The sequence below is a fragment of the Falco naumanni genome, chromosome 8 (assembly GCF_017639655.2).
Source record: "Falco naumanni isolate bFalNau1 chromosome 8, bFalNau1.pat, whole genome shotgun sequence".
NCBI classification, from domain to species: domain Eukaryota; kingdom Metazoa; phylum Chordata; class Aves; order Falconiformes; family Falconidae; genus Falco; species Falco naumanni.
Genome location: NC_054061.1, coordinates 4,776,131 through 4,803,177, shown reverse-complemented (window position 1 = coordinate 4,803,177; position 27,047 = coordinate 4,776,131). Strand labels below are relative to the sequence as shown.

At 39.7% G+C, this 27,047-nt stretch overlaps 1 protein-coding gene across 2 annotated transcripts in view; it reads right to left on the bottom strand.

Annotated features, from left to right (window-relative positions):
- Window positions 1-27,047, bottom strand: part of SPOCK1 (SPARC (osteonectin), cwcv and kazal like domains proteoglycan 1) — a 323,259-nt gene that overhangs the window by 197,681 nt on the left and 98,531 nt on the right. The window contains exons 3-4 of one of the 2 annotated variants that reach the window (XM_040604741.1): window positions 21,055-21,063; window positions 17,905-17,950 (exon numbers count right to left, since the gene is read on the bottom strand). In XM_040604741.1, coding sequence (XP_040460675.1) covers window positions 17,905-17,950; window positions 21,055-21,063 — 55 coding nt within the window. The remainder of the gene's footprint in view (window positions 1-17,904; window positions 17,951-21,054; window positions 21,064-27,047) is intronic. The other variant, XM_040604742.1, reaches the window with a different exon arrangement.

Below are 27,047 nucleotides of genomic sequence, written 5' to 3'. Positions count from 1 at the left end.
CTTCTTGTGCCCCCCAGTCTTCTTGCTTGTGGGGTGGTGTGAGAGCTGGAAAGTCCTTGACTTAGCGTAAACACTGCCTCGTGACAACGAAACCATCTCTGTGTTATCAATATGATACTCATCCTAAATCCAAAACACAGCACTGCAGCAGCTGCTAGGAAGAAAATTAACTCTATCCCTGCCAGAACCAGGACACGTGCACAGGTGCACCACCATACACAGTAGATGACCCTCCAGTTTCTAAAGTCGGTCTCTTTGTATCTGCTGTCATGAGTTTGAAATGCCACATTTTGGTCAGTTTGGCTAATAAGGCTAGTAAATGCTCTGTGAGGAAGAACTAACAGATGTGTGGTTAAGATGACAGCACTGAAGGCAAACATAACAACGCGCCTTCACAGAAATAAAAGGCCAGTAAATTTACTGTGGCACCCAATTGTCACATCAGCGGCACGCAACAGAAAAGTTTTCAAACAAAAGTCTGAACTGCAAAAAGGGATGTTAATAGTCAAGAGTGCCAGAGGAGAGTGCCAGTATTACCTGCTGGAGAGACCATGGAGTGCCCTGCACTGAAGGTCTTTAAGAGCACGGTGAGTGTCAGGAGTGATGCAGGTGCAGTTGGTGCTGCCTTGGGTGGAGGGGTGGATTAGCTAATTCCTTGAGGCTCTTGAGATAACGTCACCCCATGCCATTTCCAAAGCCTTGCAAATTTAGTGGATTGAGGAAGTGATGAACTAATTATTTCTGTGAAAAGATTCCAATAGGATGATATACCTACTAAACTAAGGTTTTGCTGGATTTATAGTTTGTTCCCTGCCATTTTCATCTCTAGCAGATGAGGTGTGAAATTGCTTCAGTAGAAGGACGCAGCACATAACAGCATCAGACAGCCTTTAGAAGAACAGAACTAAGACTGTCAAGCTTTGGGTTTGTGCTGAGCTCATCACTACCTCTGGATCTGCAGATTCTTTCTTTACGGCATATTTGCTAGGAAACTGTAGAAGTGAGAGATCTGGTCACATGCTCATTTTTTAATGGTTGGACTACTGATTTTTTTTCAGTTCCTGCTATGAAGTCATTCCCTAGAAAACAGCCATGACAGCAAAGCCACAAAATGGGGCACATACATAATCCTTCTGCTTCACATGTGCTTTATTCACTTTGAAACTTCTTTCAATTCCATGGCATGATAATTCATATGCATTTGAAGAATGAGGCCAGATACCTCAGACACCATCTTCTTATCCCCAGTATAGTCCAATTCTGCTAAAATAAATACACACACACACATCCGAGAGAGACAACAAGGCCACCGACATGTTGGTCCCTACTCATAAGTACACCTCCAGCAAAACCGATGAAGACATCTGAGGCACTGTTGTGACTAGTGTTAAGGGAGGGCAAGAGGTGAGAAGGTTGCTTCCCAATCCCTCAAAGGTTTTAGGTATTTCTACCAACACTACCTTTTCACCTTTGAACTTTTATCTGCCAGAGCAGAAATGGGCTAAATCCACAAGACAAGATAAACAACTCACTTAAGTTTAAAGAAGAGAAGCTAATCTGGCCCAGTTTTGCACAACTATTCTTACAACGTATTATGTCCATATGGATAAGAAAACGCACGTGACACAAATGCCCAGTAGCCGGGTTTATATCAGAATGATTGAAAAAGTGAAATACCCAAATGAGCATGCATTTTCCATCCAACTAATGCAAGTCTAAGCTAAATTTCAATCACTGTAACTACACCAAGGAGCCGGCACGTAACTGAGGGCAGAATTTGACACTGATGTAATTCTGCCTTTGTGTTCTACCTCTTAGTAATCCATTTAAATCTATTCGTCATACACGTCTTCCAGCTTTATAAGCTTAAAGGAATTTTTAGTACTTCCTCTGTTCTCCCCAAAGAAAAAAAGGATGCAAAGGAATTAATGAATTAAGATTTAATGCTCAACCTTAATTGCCAAGACAGGGCAATTATATTATAATTCATTAAAATAAAATCCATTCACCACACATACCCACACCCTAGGCTCTTTATGTTTCAGACACATCACGTAAATTCACACTGCTGAATGGAAAATAAATGTTACTACTAATTTTTATTAAAATATTAGTTAATTCACATCTACCATAATTGAAATACAAGACAAAACATTGTTATTACCCTTCCTACTACAGACCATACAAAGATTATAATGAACTTTTTTATTTAGTCAGTGTGCTGAAAATTAATTTCTCAGACTAAGAGTTCTTATCATTGAGGAAATTGCCTACATATAAGAATGGTCTCTTATAATTGTTCAGTGCCTTAAAAAAAGCACGCTTGTGAATATTTCAGACTTTGATTTTTAATACTTTCCTTTTGAAACATCTTATTATGCCAATGTACTGGACTAACACACGGAGGGAGATACCAAAACAGAATTTAATGTAGACATCCCAAAAATTAATAGAAGTGTTGTCCTAAGAAAAAATTTTGCTGCAGACATAGCTTTAAAACTCCCCTCCCTGGTCTCCCCACCACACAGAAAGCAGCATTTCCATCTCATACTACCTTGCTCCAGCAGCCTCCTGAAACCCCATCCCTTCGTTGACTGCATACTAACTAGAAGCGACATAAAAAAACTTCGAATCTTAAGGTCTGGAGAGTCTGGATTCAGCATTTTAATTCAAAACAATACTTTTTAATTTAAAAGCTGCACAGAGATCACAGAATTCCCGTTCTTTCAGAAAAGCAAGCAAAAGACTCTTTCCTCTTTGCTAGACCGACAAAAAGACAGCATACTAATGGACAGGTAAAAATCATCTTGCTAAAGGACTGTCACAGAGAAAATCCATTATTAAACTATCTGATTCTTTTTCAGTGTTAAACACCATCTACTGCATACTTTATTTTCACTTCTCTGAGCTCGCTCTTTCTTCCTCATCCCAACTCAGAGGAAAACAGTAAAGGTGACACTATCACAAATTTCCAGCCCCTGCAGCCTTCAACCCATCCCACCTTTTCCCCCCCCCCCCCATCGACTATCTGGTGCTTTGCCATATTCTTAGCTGGGTAATCTTCCAATACTCCAGCCTTTTCAGAGATGATAGAACTGCTTAGAGGGGTGTGTTCCAGGGGAATCCTGCTGGTAAGGGACACCTGCCATGGTAATTTCATGTCACACATTTCCTCTGAGTTTTCTTCATTGGAAAGCCTGGCAGAATCTGTTCTTCAACGTTTCAGAAGACATGGATAAAGCAACTTCCAAACATCTTGTGTCGGTGTATAAACTAACAGGAGTTCTGTCTAATTAGCACAGTTGTTGGTGTAAGCCTGTGAAATTTAGCTGACCTGGTTTCAGCAGAAGTAGACCACATAGGACCTGCCTCTTGTCCCAAACAATAGAATGAACCTTGAATAGTTTTTTGTGCACGGGGAAAGCATGCAAACAACCTGCTGATCATCAAGAAGTGTAAACATGTTCAGAAGTGTCCTGAACGAGCATGCTGTGGCCACCAACAATGGCAACAGGAAATCAGACAATGGACCGGTCTCTAAGGAGGTATTGTCTACCCCATCCTATAACTAAGGGAACCAAAGAATTTTTGGAGAGACTCTGGAGGGAAGCCAGAAAAAAGTGGAATGCAGGAAACTGAAAAGCATTGAGGACCCTGTACCAACACTATGCATAGCATAGTTGGTACCACCATGCTAATCCACCCGACTCGTCTGGAGAGCAGCACCCCTCCTGCAAAACAGGGAGGTCCTGTAATGACCTACAATAACCTGCACAACTTCTCTCCTGGACTGCACCATGTCTTCCACAAAACACAGAAGTAGTTTCAACAATAAAATTCACTTAATTTGAGCTTCCAAACCAGGACATGATCCTCATAAATTTAACAACCATTGTGCTTTTGATGAGTTCTTCTCTGGGGAAGCTGAGATCACAGTATCTAGGTCCCCATACACATCTTGACTTCCTAGACAGGATCTGTGAAATGTCTGATTCCATCTAACTTGAGTCTTCTGAAAGTTAATTAGCCTTAGGTAGACCTCCAAGTGGCTTCCTAGTCTGAAACACTTATTCCAGTGTCTGCTACAAAGACAAAATGGACAACTGCCTCAGGCTAGGCATCTGGCTTTTGGGTAGCTGTGCAGATAAGATGAAGTTAAGCGACTGTGAGCTGTTTAAAAGTGCAGCCTGTGAAAAGGAATTTATTTGTTGTATCATTATAAAACCAACACACATAGCTCTCAAGTGCATTTCTCCTTTTGGGCTCAAGCTCTGCTCCCACTAGATGGGTGGCCTCTCTCTCCTCATTTCAAACCTTTATTTTTTTCCATTTTGAAAAATGGAGTACCTGACCGACTGATACAAACAAGCCTATTTCCAAATCATATCAACAGCTCCATCCGTCAAAAAGTTCATCTTCAATGCAATTTCAAAAGCGGAGCTCTCTGCACTAGATGTTTGCAATAGTTCCATATATCAAGCATCCTACAAACAAATGCACCACATGACACTAACAGGGAATACACCTTCCTATACAAAGTCAAGGGAGAGCAAAGTAATAGAAACTGAAAGAAGATAAAATGTTTTGTAGGTAGTGGAACACCAGCTGATAGCAATTTCTCTTTCAAGCCACAGTATACTTAATTTATTTATAGGCATTGGAAAAATGTTACTGGCACAGTCCTATGCAGGAAAACACACTAGAAGTGCCACTTTATGAAAAAGCAGCTCAGAAGGAGTAACATAAAGAAAATGAAAAATGTTTGCCTAAATATCAAGTCACATTTCTTGCAATAGAAAAATGATGCCGGGAGCAAAGTTAGGCAATTAGGAGTGAGAGCAACTAAGCATAGCCTATACCCAGCACGTATCGATGGCATATTTAGGAGTTCCATTGAGGAAGTATCTCAAGATGAAAAGTAATAACTCATGATCTTTATGCTCAAAACTATCAAGACCAATATATTTGTGTTTCTGATACCGGGACATATCATCCACATTAAGGTCCTGCTGGTATTTTCAAATAGATTTGTGCTTTTCCTGGCTTTACTTGAACATGGCTTTTCAGGGTTTTACTTGGATACTTTGATGGTTTGACCTGTGTAACAGTTGTCAGTTGAAGTGGACTATCAGATAGATAGGATGTTTCCTTACCATGCTAGTAAGAAAAGTTAAAAAAAAAAAAAAAAAAAAAAAGAGAAAAGAAAAAAGAAAAAAAGAAAAAAAAGAAAAAAGAAAAGAAAAAAGAGAAGAAAGAAAAAAAAAGAAAAAAGGAAAAAAGAAAAAAGAAAAAAGGAAAAAAGGAAAAAAAGAGAAAAGAAACAAAGATGTGATTGCTGAAAAGTTTTCAGGCTCTGTCACAATTGTCAGGTTTTAGCTGACACATGCAAATGTGCCGTTTGAAGGGTTAGAAGAAGCAGTCTTCCACTTGATGTGCGTGCAGAAGGACCAGACAATCTCAGTGTTGCTGGAGATACACACTTTTTTTAGCCTTGCATTTTTAGTCAGCAACCTGAGAATCTCACAAGATGAAGAAACCCCTCATATAATTAAGTGCAGGTTTTTAAACACTCAAGGATATTGAAGTAACTTGAGCTTACTGAAGTAAGCAATTGTGGAAGAGTTAACAAAGACAACCTGGAGGATGAATAAGAGCCTTTGACTTTTGGTTATACAAATGGCTATCACTGGATATTCACTGTGGCTATTCACCACAGTGAAGGGGTGCTGAGGAGCCTGAATTTAAAAAGAGCACTGCTACTTGAAAAATTACATAAAAATATAATGCCCTTCTAAGGGCACACTGCAGACAATCATCCTGTGACTCTTGTATCACTTGTACATCAGGTAAAATTGTAGAAAAAATGGGAGGGAGGGAGAGAGAAACAAACACATTGGCACCTCCAGAAGAATGGACATTTTGCAGTTCTGCCACTAATGTCAAGGATGCAAAGTAGTGATGACCGATAAAATCAGAGACAGAAAAGTTGCTTACAGAAGTAACTTAAGAAGTAACAATTACTGCACCATGTTCTCCTTTGAGATAGCTAAATATAATCTGGATTTTTAGGATAAATAGGTCCTACGGGTTAGAGTGAATTTACTATAACCATATAAACCATTAGTGCTAGAGTTCAGAACAGAACTAACAAATCTTGGCTACTTTTCTTTAGCTAACACCGGTTCCTTAGGTAGCTTTACAGTCTACTGAGAGAGAAGCTGACACAGTTTTTCTTAGATGTTTGTATTTAACACAATGAAAAGCAGGAGTTCTTCCCTTTCTCAGTTTTGCAGACTTCTGCAGCCTGTGTCAGCAACTCTTCATTGCTTTGTTTTACATATGAAAGGTCATTACAAAGGTCCCCACTGAACACAGAAACAGGCTTAGATGCTGGAACCTTTACAGCAAAGATACATTTGCTCTTAGTGACTACTACACACATTTCCTGATTATTTTTTTTAACCCCAGCAATTAAAAGAAAGGAGAAACTCTATGAACACACTGATGTATCACATTAAAATAATTACAATAATGCTGGCTTTACATTGCATTAAAGATTGCTGTAAAGTGCAATGATCCCTAGGACTGCTTATCTGTACATCCATTTATCACAGAGTTCTGTTCATCTGTTGTTGATGATTAAGGCTAAGGTGGCAAGTGAGGAACTAAGTGATGCAATTGCACAGCTTACAATTAAAGCTATCCCAGGAACAGAAGCTATTTACATTACGGGTCTGATTCTAGTGTCTTGCCTTGTGGTTAAAGTGTACATAATAGTGCCAGATTTTGGGGCAGCACTTCACCTGTATGCATCCATCTGGCACGGCTAAAGAGGCACTGCAATGATGCACATATATAAGACAACAATGCTGCTAACTTATCTCCCCTAGATAAAACAGATCAAATCCTCAAACAGAGGTTTCAAGAAGGACAGTGAAAGTCAAATTCTGGTCTTCAGGTACAGTTTTCCTGTCCTTACAGTTTGAAGACTATGTACATACAGTCCACAAGCCCTTTAAAGCGAGCTGTTGGGCCACAGCTGACAACACAGGCACGTACCAGCAGCAAGGTCCATTCAATATTGCAACAGAGGATGCAGAGAGAAAAGACAGAATATGATTAAATGACTAAACAATGCTTACCAAACTGATAAAAAATTTTCAACACATTATGCTTAGGGAACTTCTTAGCACAGAACACCACCAGAATACATAGGCAAACTTTTTTTATTCATTTTGCTGTCTACTGCTTTGCACCATTCCCTAGTTTAAAGTAAATTTCCAAATGACCAAGGACTGCAAAGCTAGAATGCAAGCAATCAGATTAGAGCAGAAATAATATTATTTTATGCAAATATGTTTAATCTGAAGCAGTAAGAACAGGAAGAAAATAGCTGTGATTCAATTAGTGTTTTGATGACCTGGGTACTTAGGTTTATAGCAGAAGGAGATTTAATTCCTAAATACACATGCATCATCATGTTTTAGCTAATGAATTGAAAGAGGACAGTTAACTGATTTTCATCCAAATCTTTAACCTTAGGGTTAGATCATGACCTTTACTACGGCCTGGACAAAAAACCCCACTAATATCCAAGAACAGAATCATCCATCGGAAGTTCTCCTGACTCTCTATTAGTATTGTGGTTTATCTCCAGGCAGCGACTCAGCCCCACAGCGCTGCTCACTCCCCTCCGATGGGATGGGGGAGAGAATCTGAAAAGTGAAAGAGAAAACTTGTGGGTTGAGATAAAGATGGTTTAACGGGTAAAGCGACAGCCACACAAGCAGGCAAAGTAAAACAAGGGGTTGATTCACCGCTCCCCAGGGCAGCGGGTGCTCAGCCATCCCCAGGGCAGCGGGGCTCCATCCTGCCTAACAGGGACCGGGGAAGACAAACGCCACCACTCCGAACGTCCCCCCTTCCTTCTCCTTCCCCAGCTCTATGTGCTGAGCACGAGGCTCATGGCAGGGGACATCTCTGGGGTCAGGCGGGGTCAGCTGTCCTGGCCGTGCCCCCTCCCAGCTCCTTGTGCCCCCCAGCCCGCTCGCTGGGGCGTGGGGTGAGGAGCAGCAGAGCCCTTGGCTCTGTGTAAGCCCCGCTCAGCAGGGACTGAGCAGCCCTGTGTTACCAGCACCCTCCTCAGCACAAACCCAAAACACAGCCCCTTAACAGCTGCTAGGAAGAAAATTAACTCTATTGCAGCCAAAACAAGGACAATTAGAAAGCCAGTGAGATAGGGAGAAGCAGTCAGAGAAAATGGGCTGCCTTTTGCCAGTCCCTGTTTGTATTCATGGAGGTTTGCAAGCCCGTGACAACCATGGTCAGTATCTATCTTGAAGGTTATGCACATTACTCCCATCAAATAAGAACCTCTGTTTTTCCAGGTTGTGCCAAAATGTCTGTCAAGGATACAGATTCTTTTTTTTTTTCCCTTCTTTGCTTTGACTGGCAATCTATTTTAAAAAATACCTTCTTCAGCATTTTTTCTGTGCTTTCAATGAAATTAGCTGGTTTCCATTAATCAAAATACAGTCACAGAATCACAGTGCTGGAGTGGCAATTCTGGGAAGGATGCTAAATCCATTCCCCTTCTCCATAGCTAGATCAACTATCAATGTGTCATTATCTGCAAGACATTTGTTTAACCTGTGTCACAACACCTTCAAAGACAGTCCCTACAACCTCTTTAAAACCTCTCTCCCAATGCTTAAATATTGCTGTCATTAAAAAGGCTAAAATTCATCCTCTTCACTGCAATGTAAACATACTGCTCCTTGTTGTATCCACAACGGATAGAGAACAAGTTATCCACTTTGCAGTTAATTTTATGCTTTTGAAAATAGAATTTGTGGGCTGTTGGGTTTTTTTCTTGTTGTTGTTGTTTTGTTTTCTCTCAACAGAGAAGGTGCTCCTCTCCTTCGGTCTTTCTTCGCATAATGTATTTTCTGTGACTGATCATATCTGTTACTTTTCTCTGGGTAGTTTCCAGTTGGATTCACACTATTCTAGATGCCTGGTACTCAAATCTGGACAACATATTCCAGCCAAGGTCTTAACTGGCGCTGACTAGAACTGAAGGATTACTCATAGTTACACATGCCAGTGCAACATTTGCCTTTTTTTGCAACAGAATGACATTGTTGACTCATGTTCTATTTGTAATCCACTGTAATCCTCTACCCTTTTTCTCCAAATTTATTACCATCTGACTGTTTTTCATTTTGTTTTGTGCAGATGATTATTCTTACCTAAGTAAAGAACTTTGCATCTGCCCGGACTGAACTTTATCCTTTGTTTTCGGGTCATTTCATAAATTTCTAAAGGTGACTGTGAATTTTACTGCTGTGTTACAATCAATAAGCATACTAATGTCAATATCTACAGTTTAATGAAAATGGTGAATACTGGACCCAAAACAGATCACAAAGGAACCCTACTCAATTTATCCTTCCAGCCTGACATGTAACCATTGACAGCTACTACCAGAATGTAGTTTTCCAACTGATTTTGTATCTACTTCATAATTATTTTTTAGACAATATTTCTTTAACTTGCTTATAAGACAATAATGTAATTCAACGTGAAAAGCCTTATTAAAGTCAAGCTTACTCCCAAGTCTCACGGCCTGTAAATGACCCAGAAGAATTTTTTTTAGTTTGACACCCATACCAGCTTTATTCATCTCATTATCTTCCTGATGATCACAAATATTTGTTTTAGTATTTATTCTAGTACTTTTTTTTCAGGATTTCAGGTTCAACTTATGGATAGAATTTCCTATTTTCTTCCTTTCTCTAACTTCAGAAAATATGCATGCTGTTTGTCCTTTCCCAGTCTCCTATAATTTCATAGATTTTAAAAGGTAAATTTTAGTATCTTTAAAGTTATTTCAGCCAGTTCACTTAAACCCTAGATCAATTCCAGTTTGCAATCTATTTCCAATTTGCAAATACTTAATTTACTCAGGCCTGTTCTTTCCCTAATCCAGCATCCTACCCTTCAGCCGAAGATGTTAGCTATGATCGCCACCTGCTCTCAGCTGGCCTTTAAGCGAAAGCCAAGGCACAGGCAGGTAACAGCGCTCTGGCCTTCTCAGCAATGCCTTTGTGTTAGGCATCTCTCTCCACTGAGCAGTGAGCCGTCATTTTTCTTGAACTTTCTCTTCTAACACAGTTGTAAAAAAATGGTATTCTCACATCCCTGCCCAAATATCTCATGTTATACTTGAATTTCTGAGTTTGGGGCACTGTTTGTGCTCCTGCACGTTCTTCATGTAGCTCCCTGCCACCGCAGTCACCAAGAGCCTCGCCATCAACCAAGCCTTGGCTTTTGGGTAATTCCTGTTTGTGCCCTCTATATTGAGGAGATGCAAATTATCCTCATTTTTCTTCCCCTAATTTCCGCCTTACACATTCTCAGTTTATCTGATATCTGATTTTGAAATAACTTGTCTTTATTTTGATCTTGTTCTCTTCCTAAAATTTCTGCATTATACCTTTTTACCGCCATTGTCACTCTGCCTTCTACTTTTATTCTCCACAGGAGATCCTGTTTTCCATTTAGAATCAAATGACAGTTATTAATCACCTATTAACTCAGAAGCATAAAAACATGTTTAAATACTGTGCAAATTACTCTTCTGCCTAGCTAGTGATTTAAAACACAATTTGACATGCAGTATGAATCTACTATACCATCCAATACTTAAGTCAAATAATATTTCAAAGCTGAAGACTTTGCCCCTGATTGGTTTGGCCTTGTTAAATCAGAATATAAACCGAAGTCGCTAGTTTGAATAATACACTGAGGTCTCTCTTGCAGCAAGTAAGGAAGGAAGATTTGCAGGCATGTATTTCTAAACACACTTCATTTTTAAAGGTTTAGGTAGGTTTCCAAAAAATGAACTCCTATATACTGAAGCAAAGGGAAGGAGATCCCTGCTCACTAAGTGATGCCAATGAGAGCAGGGTTGGGCCTTGAAATATTCCCAAAGATTTATTTAATTAAATGAGAGCTAGATAAGCACGGGGAAGACTGAATTTCCCTTTCAAAATAATTTCTGCTTTACAGTCAATGACATAAGAGATATTAAAAGAAAGCCAGCACCATTACTGACAAAACTAACAAGTGCTCCCCAAGGGTTAATAAAATTCTAGAAGACAATCTATCGATCATTGCCTTAGTTCAAAGCACATCAGCCATAATACAGTCATAGACGGGGACCCCATCTCTGCCACTTCTGACGCCACATTTAATGGCAAAAGTGGTTGCTTACAAGCTTAACAAGGAATTTAATATTACCCTCCTAGCACGTAAAGAGAACCATGTGCATCTGCTTGGCACATATAAGCAGCCATATGTACTTGACACGCATTTGATGGAAGACAGCGTATTTCATGAGCTGCATCTCAGTGATTGTCTTCTGTTGATTCAGTTAGCATGTTTTAAAATCGTACTGATTTACTGAAGATCTACAAACATAATTCATGTGCAGTTGTCCTACGAATAAGGCTCTAAAACTAATTCAACCACAGTCAAAAAATAAATTGCAAAATAAGTTATTCAATTGAAATCTGCCATCTGAGGCACAGTAATAGAAAACATTTATAATAAAACTAACATATATTTGTGGCTGGAGATGTGTACAGTACTAAACAACTCTCTGAAAGGAATTTATTCAGGCTTTTCTGAAAGAACATCTTAACTGGGCTAACAGAAAATTACATGTTCAAAAATAATTGCAGGTTCTATGATTTTCATCCTGCATCACAGGCTTCCCATTATCATCCTTTCTGTTTTGGAAGGCTTATGAATTCTAGGCAAACTTTATTCTGCACAGCTGCAGGAGGCCATTTCTGGAGTCTGGATTTGCCAGTTAGACACTGGAAAGAGAGCGGTACAATTCAACGCAGCAGAGGAAGCAGGAATACCAATACATTCATCTCAAGATAAGCTCTAAATTTGACAAATTCACTTCCATGGGGCTGCTGGACTGTGAAAGTCATGGGCGATGCTATGCTGGAGGCTGCAATCCACTCCAAAGCAGCACTTTCCTCTTCAAAAGTGAAGGTATTTTGCCAGTTAAAACTTTCATTAGTGCTCAAGAGGAATTCTTTGCAAAGATGGAGAGTTCACGTCTGTAAATTAATAATGATAATCAAGTCTACACAAGCATGTCTGACCTTGGCATCACTCATCTATAGGTCCCATTCAGGCAGATGAAAATTTTCACACAGAATAGTGGAAAAGCGATTTTGGAATTTTGAATTTATTTTTTTTTTTTTAATTCCCCCCCCCCCCCCCCGGGTAGATAATGAAAGCCCTGAGAAATAATATCCCTGTCCTGTCCAGACTTCTCAGTTACTGTGGAACAGGACTGGGAATAAAGACAGTGAAAATAAATACTGGAAGAGAAGGGGGAAATTCCATCTCTTTCTAATAGTGAGCATCTTTTCCTGAGAAGTCCAGCAGCTTGGAACACTTGAGATTGCTGTCACCAGTGATAGGTGAGATGATACCACGTTCCCAGCCAGCTCCTTGGGAAAAAGCTCAGCACTGCAATAGAATTAAGTTGCTATCTGGCCCCCTCCCCCCGCCCCATGTCCTTCTACATGTTTGTTTTTAATTGTTTGTTATTAATAATAATGGCAGCTCAATGGTCTAAACGTTTTTGGATTCAGAGGTTATGTATATGCAATACAAAGAGCATCCCATTAATTCCATAGTTCCAATGTTCTGGATAACGATGCTTTAAAAAAAGCCATGTGGCAAATAACTGGACACCATTCCAAAATGTTTCCAGCAACTTTACACCTAACAAAATGTGCTCTTATTTGAGCATCTCATCAGAAAAATTAATATCTATTTGTCTGTAGAAGAATATACTAGAGCTATTAAGAGGTGGCTTTTAGCAGAAATTCTCAATAACAAACTTATTTTTTTATTTAACAGTTAATACATAAAGTCTTAATAAGCTCATTTTCTGGCAAGTTTGAATAGGTGCAGAATATCAGACACATTTAATTACCATACCAAAATCTCCGATGTGAGAATACTATGCTAAACTTTCTCCCCGATTCCCTCTTTTCTTCAACCGATGTAGATGGAGAAGACTAGGAAAGTATGCCAAGTTAGCTGTCAAGCTCCTTAAGATCTCTCAAATGACCTTGTCAGAAAAAAAACCCAACACTTTGATTCATATTTTAGAATCCTGACTAACTTGCTCCTTCCACTCTTCTGCAACTCTGACAGAATGGAGTTCAATATTAATGACTATCAATCATTTTCAGGCTATACGCTCTCCTGCCTTCTGCAGTCCAAATGCCTCGTTAGCTTGGCTCAGTCGGCAAGATGCTCACCGTTGTATTGGTTTCTCCTGGGTTCAAGATGAATAAAAAGCTGGGCTGGCAGCTAGGCTAAAAATAAACTCTGATCACTCAAGTACCCTCTAAGATGCAGCTGAACCATTCAAGCTGACTTCCCCTGGAAAGGCATGTTATGCAAAGATACCTCGTGTGACTCTCTAGGGGTTGTTTCAGTGGAAGTCATGTATGCTTTTCCACCTATTTCTTTTCCTGAGACACATGCAGATATTTCTCTCTGCACTGCAAGCAGAAAGCAGACAGCTTGATTACACTGTTATTGTTTTTAAATGCATAATTAAATAATTCAATCTGCTGAATAAAGCTAGCTTTGGTTTTTTTTTAGAAAAGAATATAGATTTGGTTGGACCCAGCAGACTTTTCCTTAAAAGATGCAAATTAAGCACAAGACTGGAAGCCGAATTCTGCTGGTTTTCAAAACTGTTGGTTTTGAAATCTGTTAAACTTACTGAATCCTCCAGCTGCCTTTGTGAGATGACTTCTGGCAGGTACCAGCCACCTTTCATTACTCCTAAACCCTGCCCTCCCAGCTCCTTCATTGTGATTCTGCACTCTGGCTTCCATGGAAAGACTTCACCTTTAGAATATTAAAACATGATTTTAGATTTAGAATTGAGAAATAGGTTTTAAACATTAACAACTTGTAAAGCTGTCCCAAAGAATGGGTTCTCAGCTTTAGCTGAGTGATGCTCAGATTTCCCTTAGAACCCAGAGAGAAGGCAGTTGTCTTGCTTTCATTCACCCACTGGAAGAAGTTTTTTCTCCTCAGTTACTGTAGGAAGAACCTTGGTGTTGTGAGATTAAAATTTTCTTTTGGGGTATCTCTCTAACAATTGTGTTGTGAAAACAGAGAGCTGCTATTGAATTCACAGCAGCAAGCTAGGGCTCCTTACTGCAGGATCTGCACAGGCTCTCTGGATGTAAGAACCCCAAGGAATAAAAAATAAAAGCTTTTGTACCTCCAAAATCATACAAAAGCGCAGGGGGCATTTAAACACCCCAAGGCCAAAAGGAGCAACATGGAAAAAAATGTCAGGGCTGGGAGAATGGAGAAGACCAAAGACAGATGAAACAATTTTCTTGCAGCTTGCTCTGCATAACAGATCTAGGACAAATTCTTCTGACAATTCTTTTTTCTCTGCATGGATAATGACAGATACTAAACCTATGGCGGAAAAGACCTAGAAAAGAGATTCATAGAATCTTAGGATGTTTTGGTTTGGGAGGAACCTTAAAGATCAACTGGTTCCAATCTCCTTGCCATGGGCAGACACACTGGACGCTTGACCAGGTTGCTCAGACTAAGCAACAGTTTCCTAAGGGAAATTTTTGCGTATGAAATCTCTTTAGAAAGGTATGAGTGGCTATTTTAACGTCTGAGTCAGTGTGATTTTTACCATGGCCAAAAGTAGTGTTGTCTTTGTCAAAAAGAACGAGCTATTGGCCAAATAAAATCCATCTGTAAGATTTAAATGAAACAAAAGCGCTGCACAGATCTCCGCAAGGCAGAGCATCACGCTTGGAGTATCACCTAGTCTGCATTCTGCTTTCTGACAACAGACTATCCATAGTCTTGAAGAAATTTTAGAATGAAAGAGAAATGATTCTTTTCTCTGTAAAGAGACAGTAATCTTTAACAGATGTATGACTGTTTGTATTGCTTCCAGATATCCACGTCTGATTTCAGATTCTCTAAAACGATTTGTGGTTTTGCCCAGAGTCAGAAATCTCAGTAACACAATGAACAAGACAGTTTTAAAGCATGTCAGTTCAAAATCTTTTTGCAATATTTCGCCAGGATTTACTTTTTTGTTTTTCCTCTTGGGAAGACAGAGGGCCACAAGGCCTCTGAAAGTGGTAGGGCCATAAATTCCACTTGAAGTCAATAGGATTTGTAATCCTAAATCCCTCAAATGCCTTTGAAAATCCCTGTGGATATATGCTTTGACAAAAACCATCGTCTTTCCCTTTCCTTTGGCACTGAAGTTCCATTTCCATAAAGAGAGACAATCTACACTCTTCAGCTCTAACATGTACAAGCCCCCAGTGATATTCCTGGGAGCTACCTACAGATAATAAAAGGAACATGTCTGGCAATGAAACATAGAAATAGATGTAAAGTGAAATTTTCAAAAGCACCTTCAGAGAATTCTAATGGGTATTTTCTTCCTAAACACTTTAGTAATTCTGAAAATTCAAATCTCTGATCGGCCAAGGTGCTCCCTTTTATGACTCCTGTTTGTAAAATAAATGACTGCCAAAGCTGAAATCGAAAGCAAATAAAGAAAGCATTGTGGTTTCATCTCCTCTGCTGAACTGTCATTTATCTAGCTACCCCTTCATTCATTTGTTCATGCCCTTCCTTCTCCTTCTTAACCAATTCACACTTTGCTCTCATTTGTGGTATGATTCACAAGTATAATTTCATACTATTTGACTTCCAGAGGCATCAAAATGTTTGTCTGTAACATGACTTGCTTTTTCTTTTTTAAACAGTTATTAAAAACTTAAAAACTAACTAAAGTATTGGTCAATTATGAAACACTGATGTTTTCTAATATTCTTTAACCATTACCCACTGGTTAAATCCCAGTGACACCAGCCATGCCATGCTTGGAGAAGGCCATGCACGTTTTGATTTGTTGTTTCCCTCTGCGTACCACACTGTGACTGTTCCACCATGAGCTACTTGCCAGCTCAACAATTTGCTTAAGCAATTTTCTTGCAGGAATACCTTTTCTGAATGTAAAATCACAAGAGTTATATATCCAGAGAGCCACTTCACATTCTGAAGGGCAAAGTACGTCTCACACTCTACTTGAATGGCACTTAACTTTGACACAGGATCCAAAACAGAGGACGACTGTGCAGTGGGTCTGCGTGACTGAAGCTCATTTGTATTGGAGTTACCAGGTACACGATCATTCCTTTCTAAATGACTTTAAGATAACATCTTTTAAAATCCCTTCCAATTTCAGAGTATAAGTGGATTGAAACTTGTAGAACACCATTTTGAATAAAATTTGAGGCACTGCTGTTCTACAATTTAAGAGACATGATGTTGAATAATGAACCAAAGCGAGTTAAAGAAAGGCATTTTTAGGATCCTGGATTAAGCAGTGGAAAAAGGCTACACATCTACCTGTGATCGTGCAGCTGTAATATCCTCGTCTCATACGTGTTCTCACGCAGGAGTTATATGAGCTTCACCAAACATTACAAACAGGAAAAAAAAAATGAGCAACTGTCAAAAGACAAACCCAGAACCTAACCAACCTACGCTTTATATTGTGTGTTATCTCCACAAATCAAACTGCTGATAACTGGCTCTACCAAATCAAAAGAAGCTCTGCTAAATGTAGTTTTTTACATTTGTCCTGAAAAAAACCCAAACAAACAACACAACCCCAAACCACCAAAACATTATAGAAAGCTTTAAGAAACAATGAAATCTAAGACCCAAATGGTTTAATATTACACTTTTTGAGGGTGCTCCACTATGGACTCTTACAGAATCTTAGTGTCAGAGTGACGAATATAACAAACAGTAAAGTTCAAGTACAATATCCTGACTTTAAGGACAGAATTATGGCATACTACCAGCTTGCACTACCTACTCTGTCTTTCAGAGGGTGGACTGCTGAGATTTCTTTGCATACAGTGTGTTTTACTGACAAGACATTAAGTATCAAATACAACCCACCACACCTAGCAACATCTGGGCTACTAGTATTTCCAGCAATGTTCATCTATGACATTTAGAGTGAATGTGTCTTACCATCCCATCTGAAAAGATTTTTTCCTAGCTATGAACACAAAGCAGAGGATGCTTGATGGGAAGTTGCTGTCTGAGATCTCTTAAGCTGTTCAATTTGAAGTTCCTTCTCCTGGCATGACTTGTTTCCAGTGCTATCCTGGACACAACAATACAGAGTTTTTTGGGGTGTTTTTCCCTATCCTTTGGTAGATGGCCTGGAAATTGTTGAAGTACTGCCATAACTTAAAAACTCACTGAGACAAAGCATAAAGTGTCACTTACAGAATCTGTATCTGCATCAACAGCACATACACAACACCGTTTTTTAAAAAAAAACAACTCTGAAATTCATACGTTACAACTGGCTTCAAAGACTTGGCCCCTTAAGTGTTAGGAAATGCAGTAATTACATTAATGACATTCATTTAGGAAAGTTTTTAACATGAAAGAAAATGTACATGAACATATCTGTTTTACATTGCATGTTAGACCAAGATTCATGGTTACAGAGAATCTAAGTATATATATCATCACTGAATATAAATTGGAATGGATATGGATTAAAAAATGTGGCTGAAAAACAGAGATGAGTCAAACCCTTACACATAAACCACCTCAAGCTGTGACTAAATTGGGAATGAGATATAAGCATGAATATAGCTCTTCACTAATGCATGGGACAGGGGGAGGAAGAAAGGCATAAAGTATATAGGGATATCATGAAATAGCAGAAGACAATTGCAAAATGAGTAATAACTTTACCTTGATCAAAAGGCTTGTTTGGATTCCAGTTTCTGAAATAATCATCCTAAATGGGGAGAAAAGAAAAGGAAACTCAGGAAAAATATAATCAATCCTTCCAGTACAATTTTACATAACTAAACTACAAATGAATCAACTCATCTTTTAATCCTAACATATTTAGGCCAAATCAGATAAGACTATCAACAGGTTGTATCCTAGAGAGTAGTAAACGCAGGTTAGAAGTTAAAGAATAGGAAATTCCATTAATTCAGTACCTTGAAGTTTTCTTCTGAATTGTTTTTCAAAGTATGCCCATTATTAAATATTTTTCTGAAAATTCTGCATTATTTCTTATCAGTCTACAACTTTTGATAACAAAGATAAAAGCATATTGTTCAGGTAACATAACATGATCCATACCATCCCGGTGTGGCAAAAGGTCAGCAAAATAAATCCAAAAATACTTAGATCCATTTGGACACATGTCAGTCCCGCCGTTGTGAATGTACAGAAACACAGCAACAGCATCGTAAGTATTATACTTAAAGTACAATAACATCCAGGAGCACTTTTGTCATTGTTCCCACTATCAATTTTTTAAAAACTTCTTAAATCTGATGTAAAGATATAATCCTGCTGTGAGTCTTGTGGTTCAGTTTTACATAATTCTGATTGGAGTTTAAACTGGAGAAGGTAGCAACTGTCAGAGTACCCAGCCAAATGGTCATTCTGTTGCAAATGAGTCCTTCTGTAGAAAGAGTAGAAACCTCTTCTGTGCATGGGATCAATTTGTGTTCTATGCACTGAGCAAATATTTACGTGATATTTCCCCCACTTCAGAGTTCCATCAACCCGGCTCTGAAGAACGGGGATTCAAGTCCAACTGTTATATTCGGTTTCAGCATATTCTGTACATCTCACTTGTGTCCTCTTTAAGAGGAGGTGGTAACAACAGAATAACGTATTTGAAGCGAAAAAGCATGGAAGATTTCTTTAACGTTGTGATATTTTCCTGCATGTTAAACTTTACTTCCTTTTTAATATATCCAGTATTCTGTATGCATTTCTTGAGGGCTGCCACTGAAGAGATGTCTTTATCAAGCTGTCTAGAATGACATCCAGATTTCTTTTTCTGCCAGAAGAGTAACTCAAAACCCATCAGTGTGAATAAGACACCTAAATGATTTCTTCGTTGGGCTTTGTTTACTGTTTCTCTCCAATACACTGATTTTCACATGCTCTCATGCTATCTGGTCACCCTAACCAGGAATATTTGGGAAACCTGGAAGCCAGCATGTCTGTCTGGGTTCAGAGCAGCCCACGGGGCTGTAACAGGAGTGGGGCCTCTCCGTTCCCTCGCTGAACACCAGGAGATGCACCTCATGGCAGCACATTCCCTTCCGAAGGCTACGGCCAGCAGGAGCAGAAAGCACTAACGCTTCCAGCGCAGAGAACCGCGGGCTGCTTCCCTCTCCTCTGCCTGCTCGGGGGGCAGGGGGTGGGCAAGCACCCCCTTAACAAAGAGGCCAGGAAGCAACTCTGCATGACTCTCAGGAAGAAATGCATTTTCTTTCTCCAAGTATATTCATGCTCAGCGCCTATACTGACTTCATGGACAGTGATGATGTCCCATAACAACAAAGACTATTATTCACGATTTATTTCAGATACATCAAAAGTATCGATACTTCTTCATCAGAAGTATTGGGTTTGGCACCCAAAACAGAATTGCAGGCTTGCCTTTGAATTCCACAGCTTTGCTAATACAAACCCCCTGTCATGGTTATACAATGCTTTGTAATTGATTACGATGTACTGCTAAATTCACCAAGCATTAATCACTTTTCAGAATGTGCTGGCTTTTAAGCTTTTTGAGCAGAATAATTTTTTTCCAGCAACAAAATATTCTATTTTTGCCTGCCTCTATGTTTTTTTTTTTCCTAGGTGTTGCTTTGCTGCTGGGTTTTCAGCATCAGAAACTGTTAAATAATTCAAATCCCAAGAAAGATTTCTTATGCTGGTGGCATATGGAACCAGTTTTGAAATAAGGATTGGAAAGGGGCTTTATCTCAATTTCAGTGTCAAAGGAATATTTTACAGCAAATGCACCTTCCTTTACAAAAAAACCTACAAAACACTATCTCTTCTGTAAACCAACTCCTTTTCTCCTTTATGCAGATGTGTTTAGTATTCCTTTTTGAAAATTGAAACCATATTTATTTTAGAAGATGCCTGAAACTACAGTATGATAACGCAGGAAAATACACAAGAAAAAATATGGAACAAACCCTGAAAAGTAGAATAGAGAAAACCTTTGAGATTTTCAGTACATAAAACTCATTATTATTTACAGGAGTAAATAATGATTATATATACATTAAAGCAATATGGTCAATAGCAGTTCAAAATAACTTATGCCAGTTGGACAACAGAAAATACAGCACTAGAGTTGCACTTCAGCACTGATACCAGCATAACTGAATGGTTATGACACCGTAAAGGTGAAATTCACCCTGTAGGTATGGCTGAGTAGAAAATCTATGTCTTATTTAAATACCACCTAAAGCTCTGACTTGAAAAATGGACAGAGCTTTGTGCTACTGCTCTGCAAGGTGCTGAAATTTATACATTAACCTGAAATGACTTTTGTTAGGAGGAGGAACTCTTAACACCCCTGAATGGACCCATTTCACTGTGAGTTCCTCCAACAGAAAACCAGCATGCTGAGAGAGCAATGCACAGTGCCTAAACACGGCACTGATTTCCAGCCGTACATCATTCTCTCCCCATGTACATTATTCATATATAAAAAATAAATACAATTGCCATGATTAAAGAGATTTAACATTCTCATTCAATGAAACACCTTCCTGACAAAAACGACTGCACAGAAATCGATGCATTTCTGAGCTTTCTACTAGGACAGATACTAATGTGCTTAAAATACCTTATGTCTACTGTAACATACACAACTATTACGTCATTTTAATATTAACATGTTAATAAACCAATATTAACACATTAATAATTAACATGCATCAATACATTTCATTTATAACAATATTAACAGTCGATCATAAGACTTCAAAGTATAATATGAATTATGATATGCTGTAAATACTTTTATTCACTCTATGGATATTTACAAGTTAAAAATGAAAAACCTACCTCAACTTCCTGAATACGTAAGCATTACAAATAAGAAAAGAAAAAAGAATGAAATAAAACAATATAAAAAACACGTTAACATTCATCAATTTTCTTCTTGGCGGCCTTTTAAATGTGAAATCACTTATTTCAGATGACTTTCACCTCCAAATGAAATAATTTTCTCTCTCTTTTCTGACCTTTCCACCTTTGCTGTCACGGCCCAGTTTTCATCGGCTGCGCTATTATCTAAATGCCATTCTATTAGCACGTTTCCTTCTCACAGAGCACAGGAAAAGGCACTTTCAGTTCCTTTGGGCTGACAAAACCACCAGAAAGTGTTTGTTCCACATATTCATCTGTTAGACACCCGATATGAGAGAATTAATATTTTCTTTCCTAGCTGACTTTAAACACTACTTATTTGACGGACACTGAAGGGAAAGCAAAACCAGGCATGGACCCACTTCAATACAACAGGTGATGATGAACAAATATTTAGAAATATCTTTCTCCTTGCACAGAATTCACACTGTGAAGGTTTTGCCTACGGTTCAGTGGCTGCATATGACTAAGTCAATCTTTTAATTAAACGAAGGGACCCTGCACACCTAAAATCATGCATGGAAAGAGAAGAATTGATACCGCAGACCAGGGCTGGATCTGACTGCCTTAGCTCAACTCAGCGTTATAGAAACGCGATGTATTGGCTTGGCCTCTGCTCACAGCCCGGAATAAACGCGAACCCTGAAGGAGAAGCTGCCGGTCCCTCTCACAGAGCACGGACACGCTGAGGGGAACGGTACGGAATTTACCGCAAGTCCTGTGACTCCAGGTCCCTGATGGACCCAGGCTCTCACATCACAGCAAATACTCAGCTTCCACTTCCAGGAAGGGAAATCTGACTCCTGCCAAACTGGCCCCAACCCAGTTCTCAAGGACACCTTGAGTGCTGTTCTGTCCCACTGGGCACAGGATGAGGCCTCTGGCTGCCCCGTTACAAAGTCTATCACCTGCCTAGGATAGACATCCACCCAGGACAGCAAGGCATGCGACCCGAGCGCCCCTCACACAGAGAACAGCTCACCTCTGACTTCCCCGGGCCCAATCCAACTGCAAGACTTGGGACAGGAGCGGCCTTTTCAGCTCTGTGTGTGTTCATCACTGCGCATCATGGAATCCTACTTCAAGATTTTGCCCTCAGGAAACTTAACTGAGAAGTTATAGAATCACAGAACGTTTTGGGTTGGAAAGGACCTTAAAGACCACGCAGTCCCACCCCCTGCCAAGGGCAGGGACACCGGCCACCAGCCCAGGTTGCCCCCAGCCCCATCCAGCCCCTTGGGCACTGCCAGGGATGGGGCACCCACAGCTGCTCTGGGCAGCCCATCCCAGCATCTCGCCACCCTCACAGGGAAGGATTTCTTCCTCTTACCTAATCTAAATCTACCCTCTTTCAACTTAAAACCATTCCTGCTTGTCCTATTGCTACATGCCCTTGTAAAAAGCCTCCCCAGCTTTCTTGACGGCCCCTTTAGGTACTGGAAGCTGCTGGAAGGTCTCCCTGGAGCCTTCTCTTCTCCAGTCTGAACGACCTCAGTTCTCTCAGCCTGTCCTTACAGGAGAGATGCTCCAGCCTCTGACCACCTTCATGGCCTCCTCTGTTCTCGCTCCAACAGGTCCGTGTCCTTCTTAAGCTGAGAGCCTCAGGGCTGAACACAGTACTGCAGGTGCGCAGGTGGGGTCTCATGATCATAACAAATGAAATAATTTTACCAAAGCAAATATAAATTGCTAGACTTGGGCCTCAGTTCTTTACTGCAATTTTATTATTTTGATTTAAGTAATCAAGAGATGAAGTGAAACATATTTTGAAGTGATTTGAATTCATTTTGCCATATCAGGCATAATAAGTTATTGTTTCTCAACAAGAGCAAAATATTCTTTTATCATTCAATACATAGGTGTCAGATTCAGCCAACTTAGATTGATATGTCATCAACAAAGTCAATCAAGAGAATAATCATATGTTAAACTAAGTATGCAAAGGCCATATTAAAAAGTGCTACTTTAAAAGCTCGCAAAAAAACCCAAAACAAAACAACTTTCTTACTTTTTTACAGGCAGAACTATCAAAAACCTTCATCAGAAATCACAGATGGGGTTATGATTTGCAGAAATCAAAGCCTGACGTAGACGTGGGTCTGACACCATTTCCCATTAGTCATATCAGAAAAGTTAGCAAATCGGAATTGACCCTAAGACCAGTACATTAACATATGACTGCTCTTCTCTCCTATTACCCTTCACATCACTACAAAAACAATAGTTAAAAACCTGAAATTAATGTTAAAACCAAACAGATTTATCCTCTTTTCCTCTATCAACTAAGGAAGTAAACAACAGCTTCTTGCACCCCTGAAGTTTAAGTTATTCCTACCACACCTACTCTATTGTTACTTTTTGGTTTAGTTATTACCTAAGACCTGGTATTTTGGAAGAGTTAATGAAGCATGGTTAAATTAACTAACACACTAGCACTCTCTATACTTTTTTATTTACTTGTCAAAAAGAAGCTCTTGCAAGATGCTCTTGCTTATAAATAGAGCCAAACATTACCTAAATGGGTGCAAAAATATTTCTATTTAGTTGCGTTAATTGGGCTTGTAAGTTATTTGTATGAATCAAGCAGAAATGAGATGCTGACTGAAAAAAACTCCACAGAAAATTCCCCTTATTTTGCACCTTTCCAGGACGAGCTCAGCTCAGTTCCTTCCCCTGGGGCCTGGGAAGACCGTACTGAGCAGGATGAGCCCACAGGGTACACAGCCAGCACCAGACCCTCATCGCAGATCCTTCCTGAGGAAAATCCTATAGGAAGGCCCCAAGGACTGTCAGATAACCTTCTGGAGGTAATCTTCATTCCCAGCTCCTCCCAGCCAACAAGAGCTTCAATTTCTAAGTATCTCCAGGAGGTATGTTTATTAATGCTGGTTTGCAGCCTGCTTAGTATTTTCCTCTTCCATCCTCGATCTATGATTAAACCTTTTACCCTCATAAAGACCAGCTGGGAAAAGTGGTAATTACCAGCTCATTGCTTTTTTAAAATTAGCTCCAGGAAGATACAGCTGCATTTTCTGCCTCTTTACCTTGCAGTACGGAAGATCTTTCCAACACCAAGCAGTGTTGAAGCACCAGCTGCTGCTTGCTGAAGTCAATCTAGCCTGTATCATAAATATCTCCCCAAGGCCTATTGCCTATTTTAAGCAAATAGTTTGTGTCAGCAAATTACACATCATTTATTTATTTATTTATGAGGAAGAGAAAATATTTTACCCACCGAGTACTTCAGTGAATAAAGATTTCTCAGTGGTAGCTAGCGCCCAGGGTCTGCATTAGCATCAAGAGCTGCCTCCAAACTCGTCAGCACATTAAGACATCTCTAACCACCTCTGAGCTTGGTCGCCCTCTCTTCTGGGAATCAGCCAATATGCATCCAGACAGGATGCTTTTGCTCAGTGAATTAGCGTCTGGATATTTCATTCTAAATTTGGGAGGGGAATCCATTGAAAAAATTAGTGATAAATTTCCCTGAAAGGCCAGGAATGCAGGGCCTTATTTAAAGAGCTAGCATTATTAAGTGGTGAAACTGGAAGAAATCACTCCAGACTGAAGTAGTACCACATGTAACGAATGTCAGAACCTGAACCGTCTAGAATACTGTAAGTCATTAATAAAACCAAAATTAAATGCTTTAGCCTAGAATGAAACGGTACAAAGGGTTCAAATGGTATAAAGAATTCACATTGGACTCATATATAACGCTAAATACATTAATACCAGCTCATTGATAAAAGTATAAAATACAAAAATACATATCCAAATATATCCTCAGTATGTATTATATAGAAAAGACACCTGACTATGTGTTACAATCTCAGATGTCCCATAAGACCCACATTCTCAGCACATGTACATTCTGTTCAGCTACCACTAATATGCAAAAAAATGTCTTCTGCTCAATATGACCCAGAATGTTACCTTTTTATTATTTGCATAAATTAAAAGGGTTTTTTTTTCATGGGTTGGGTTTTTTCTGTGCTACATGAAGGAACAAAATTTGCCACTCTTGTTTTACTAGAAGACTTTTCTGGAAGTTTCCATAGGCAATAAGTAAGAAAGTGGTAGTCAAAACTCACAGCATAGGCTTTTTTTACCCACGGTCAAAATGATTCATTGGGGTGGCAAAAGCTTCTGAAATTAGATTTAAAAATAAAAAAAAAAAAGGGAGAAGTTACCACTGAGCCCATGTCAGTCAGAATAAGAATTCTCATTCTTCAGAATTCTTCAGTCATATGGCCTTTTACACAGAAATCTTCCAGCTGCTCTATTGTGTTGTTTTGTTTTTTTTTTTTGTGGGTTGGTTTTTGGTGGTTTGGGTTTTTTTGGTAAAAAGACAAATATAGTAAGAATTAAAAACATTTCTTAAAAATACAAAACAAAACAAGCAAAAAAAAAAAAAAAAACACAACCAAAAAAACCCACCAACCTCAAACCACTCTGTTTATCCATAAGAATGAAGCCAGAGGGTACGTCTACAATGTCGAGGGCAAACAGCTGCTCATTTACTCCGCTTGTGCTTCGAGCAGGATGAATGAGGGCCAGCTGTGAGCCAGCAGCTAGAGAGCTGCTTTAGCACAGCGCTGTGCCAGCATACACAGCTGATATATTCGGGTGGCTGGAACAATCACACGACTGCCTATGCTAGCTTGTGCTGAAATACCTAAAACTGGGAAAAAAACCCATGCCTTGGTTTGATTATTCTTTGCTGGCCCTTTTAGCGGATTAACTGGAAATACATTATCACTTCTGCCTGAACTCTTCCTCTCATTACGATGCGCTAAAAAGCCCATTATCCCTGCTCAGACTTAAATAATTCTAACTTTACTTTCAGGAAGTTTTTCCCACTTTAGTACGACCCACCAGCCACCCCAGGTTATGCTGCAAGCTGTAAAGCTCTCACAAGCCCAGAAGGTAAAACTCAGGAGCAAAGCATGGGCTCACTGAACCTTGCTGTGTTGGACGGGCCGTACGGTCACAGATGCTGCAACTCCAAGATCAGATTGAAAAACAGAATGTTACTTCATTGCTTACGTTGTAAATTAACAACACATACTCACTAGCTACAATGCATCCACCACACACAACTGTCTCAGCGGCACTGCAGCTTCACGTTTCATTTCTGTTCTCCAGTCACACATTCCCCTTCCATGATGTCTCGAAGAGCCTCCACCATGGCTATCAGACCCGCAGCAAAGGCAGGGAGGAATTAGCATGCAGGGAAGACAAGCGGTGGCACACTTCTAACAGGGCCTGAGGACGAGAGGTAGTGTCATGATGTTTTACCACCTCAGCTGAAACAATTTCCTCAGGCAAGCAGGTCCTGAGGCAATCTGCAGGAAAGCTCAACAGTTACTGACGCCTAAACACATCACTAAGGTCACCCCGGCATTTGGTCCCAGCCACTTGAGACTTTCCAAATTTTTTGGTTACTCTCCCATTATACCCCGACGCCTACAGCATGTTCATGCAAATCTCTGCTTAAACAAACCTCCCCATCCATCTCCCACAACAGTTGACTGAGCTTCCGAACTTCAGTCAGGGTTCCCAGTGATAGACAGTAAATTAAATTTATCATCACTTATTCAGGAACAGGACTGTTTGGGAGGGAAGGTGCAGGTGGCAAACAAGACAAGTAAATGGAAGAGGATGGCAGCAGAATTCTGGGACAGAGAGGACTGAAGCTCCACAGGGTACCAGAGCTTCAGACTGCAGCAGCTGTTTGTAGATCCATCACCACGGAGCTCCCACGCATGCAGCCAAGCCCAAGCAGGGTGCAACTGGGTAGCAAAGCCGAATGCTAGAATAAACATATTTCAGAAAAAAAAAAACAGCTTGAGAGGTCCCTCTGATAAAAGGATCCTTGGGATTTGTACTATCTGCCACAGAATTTA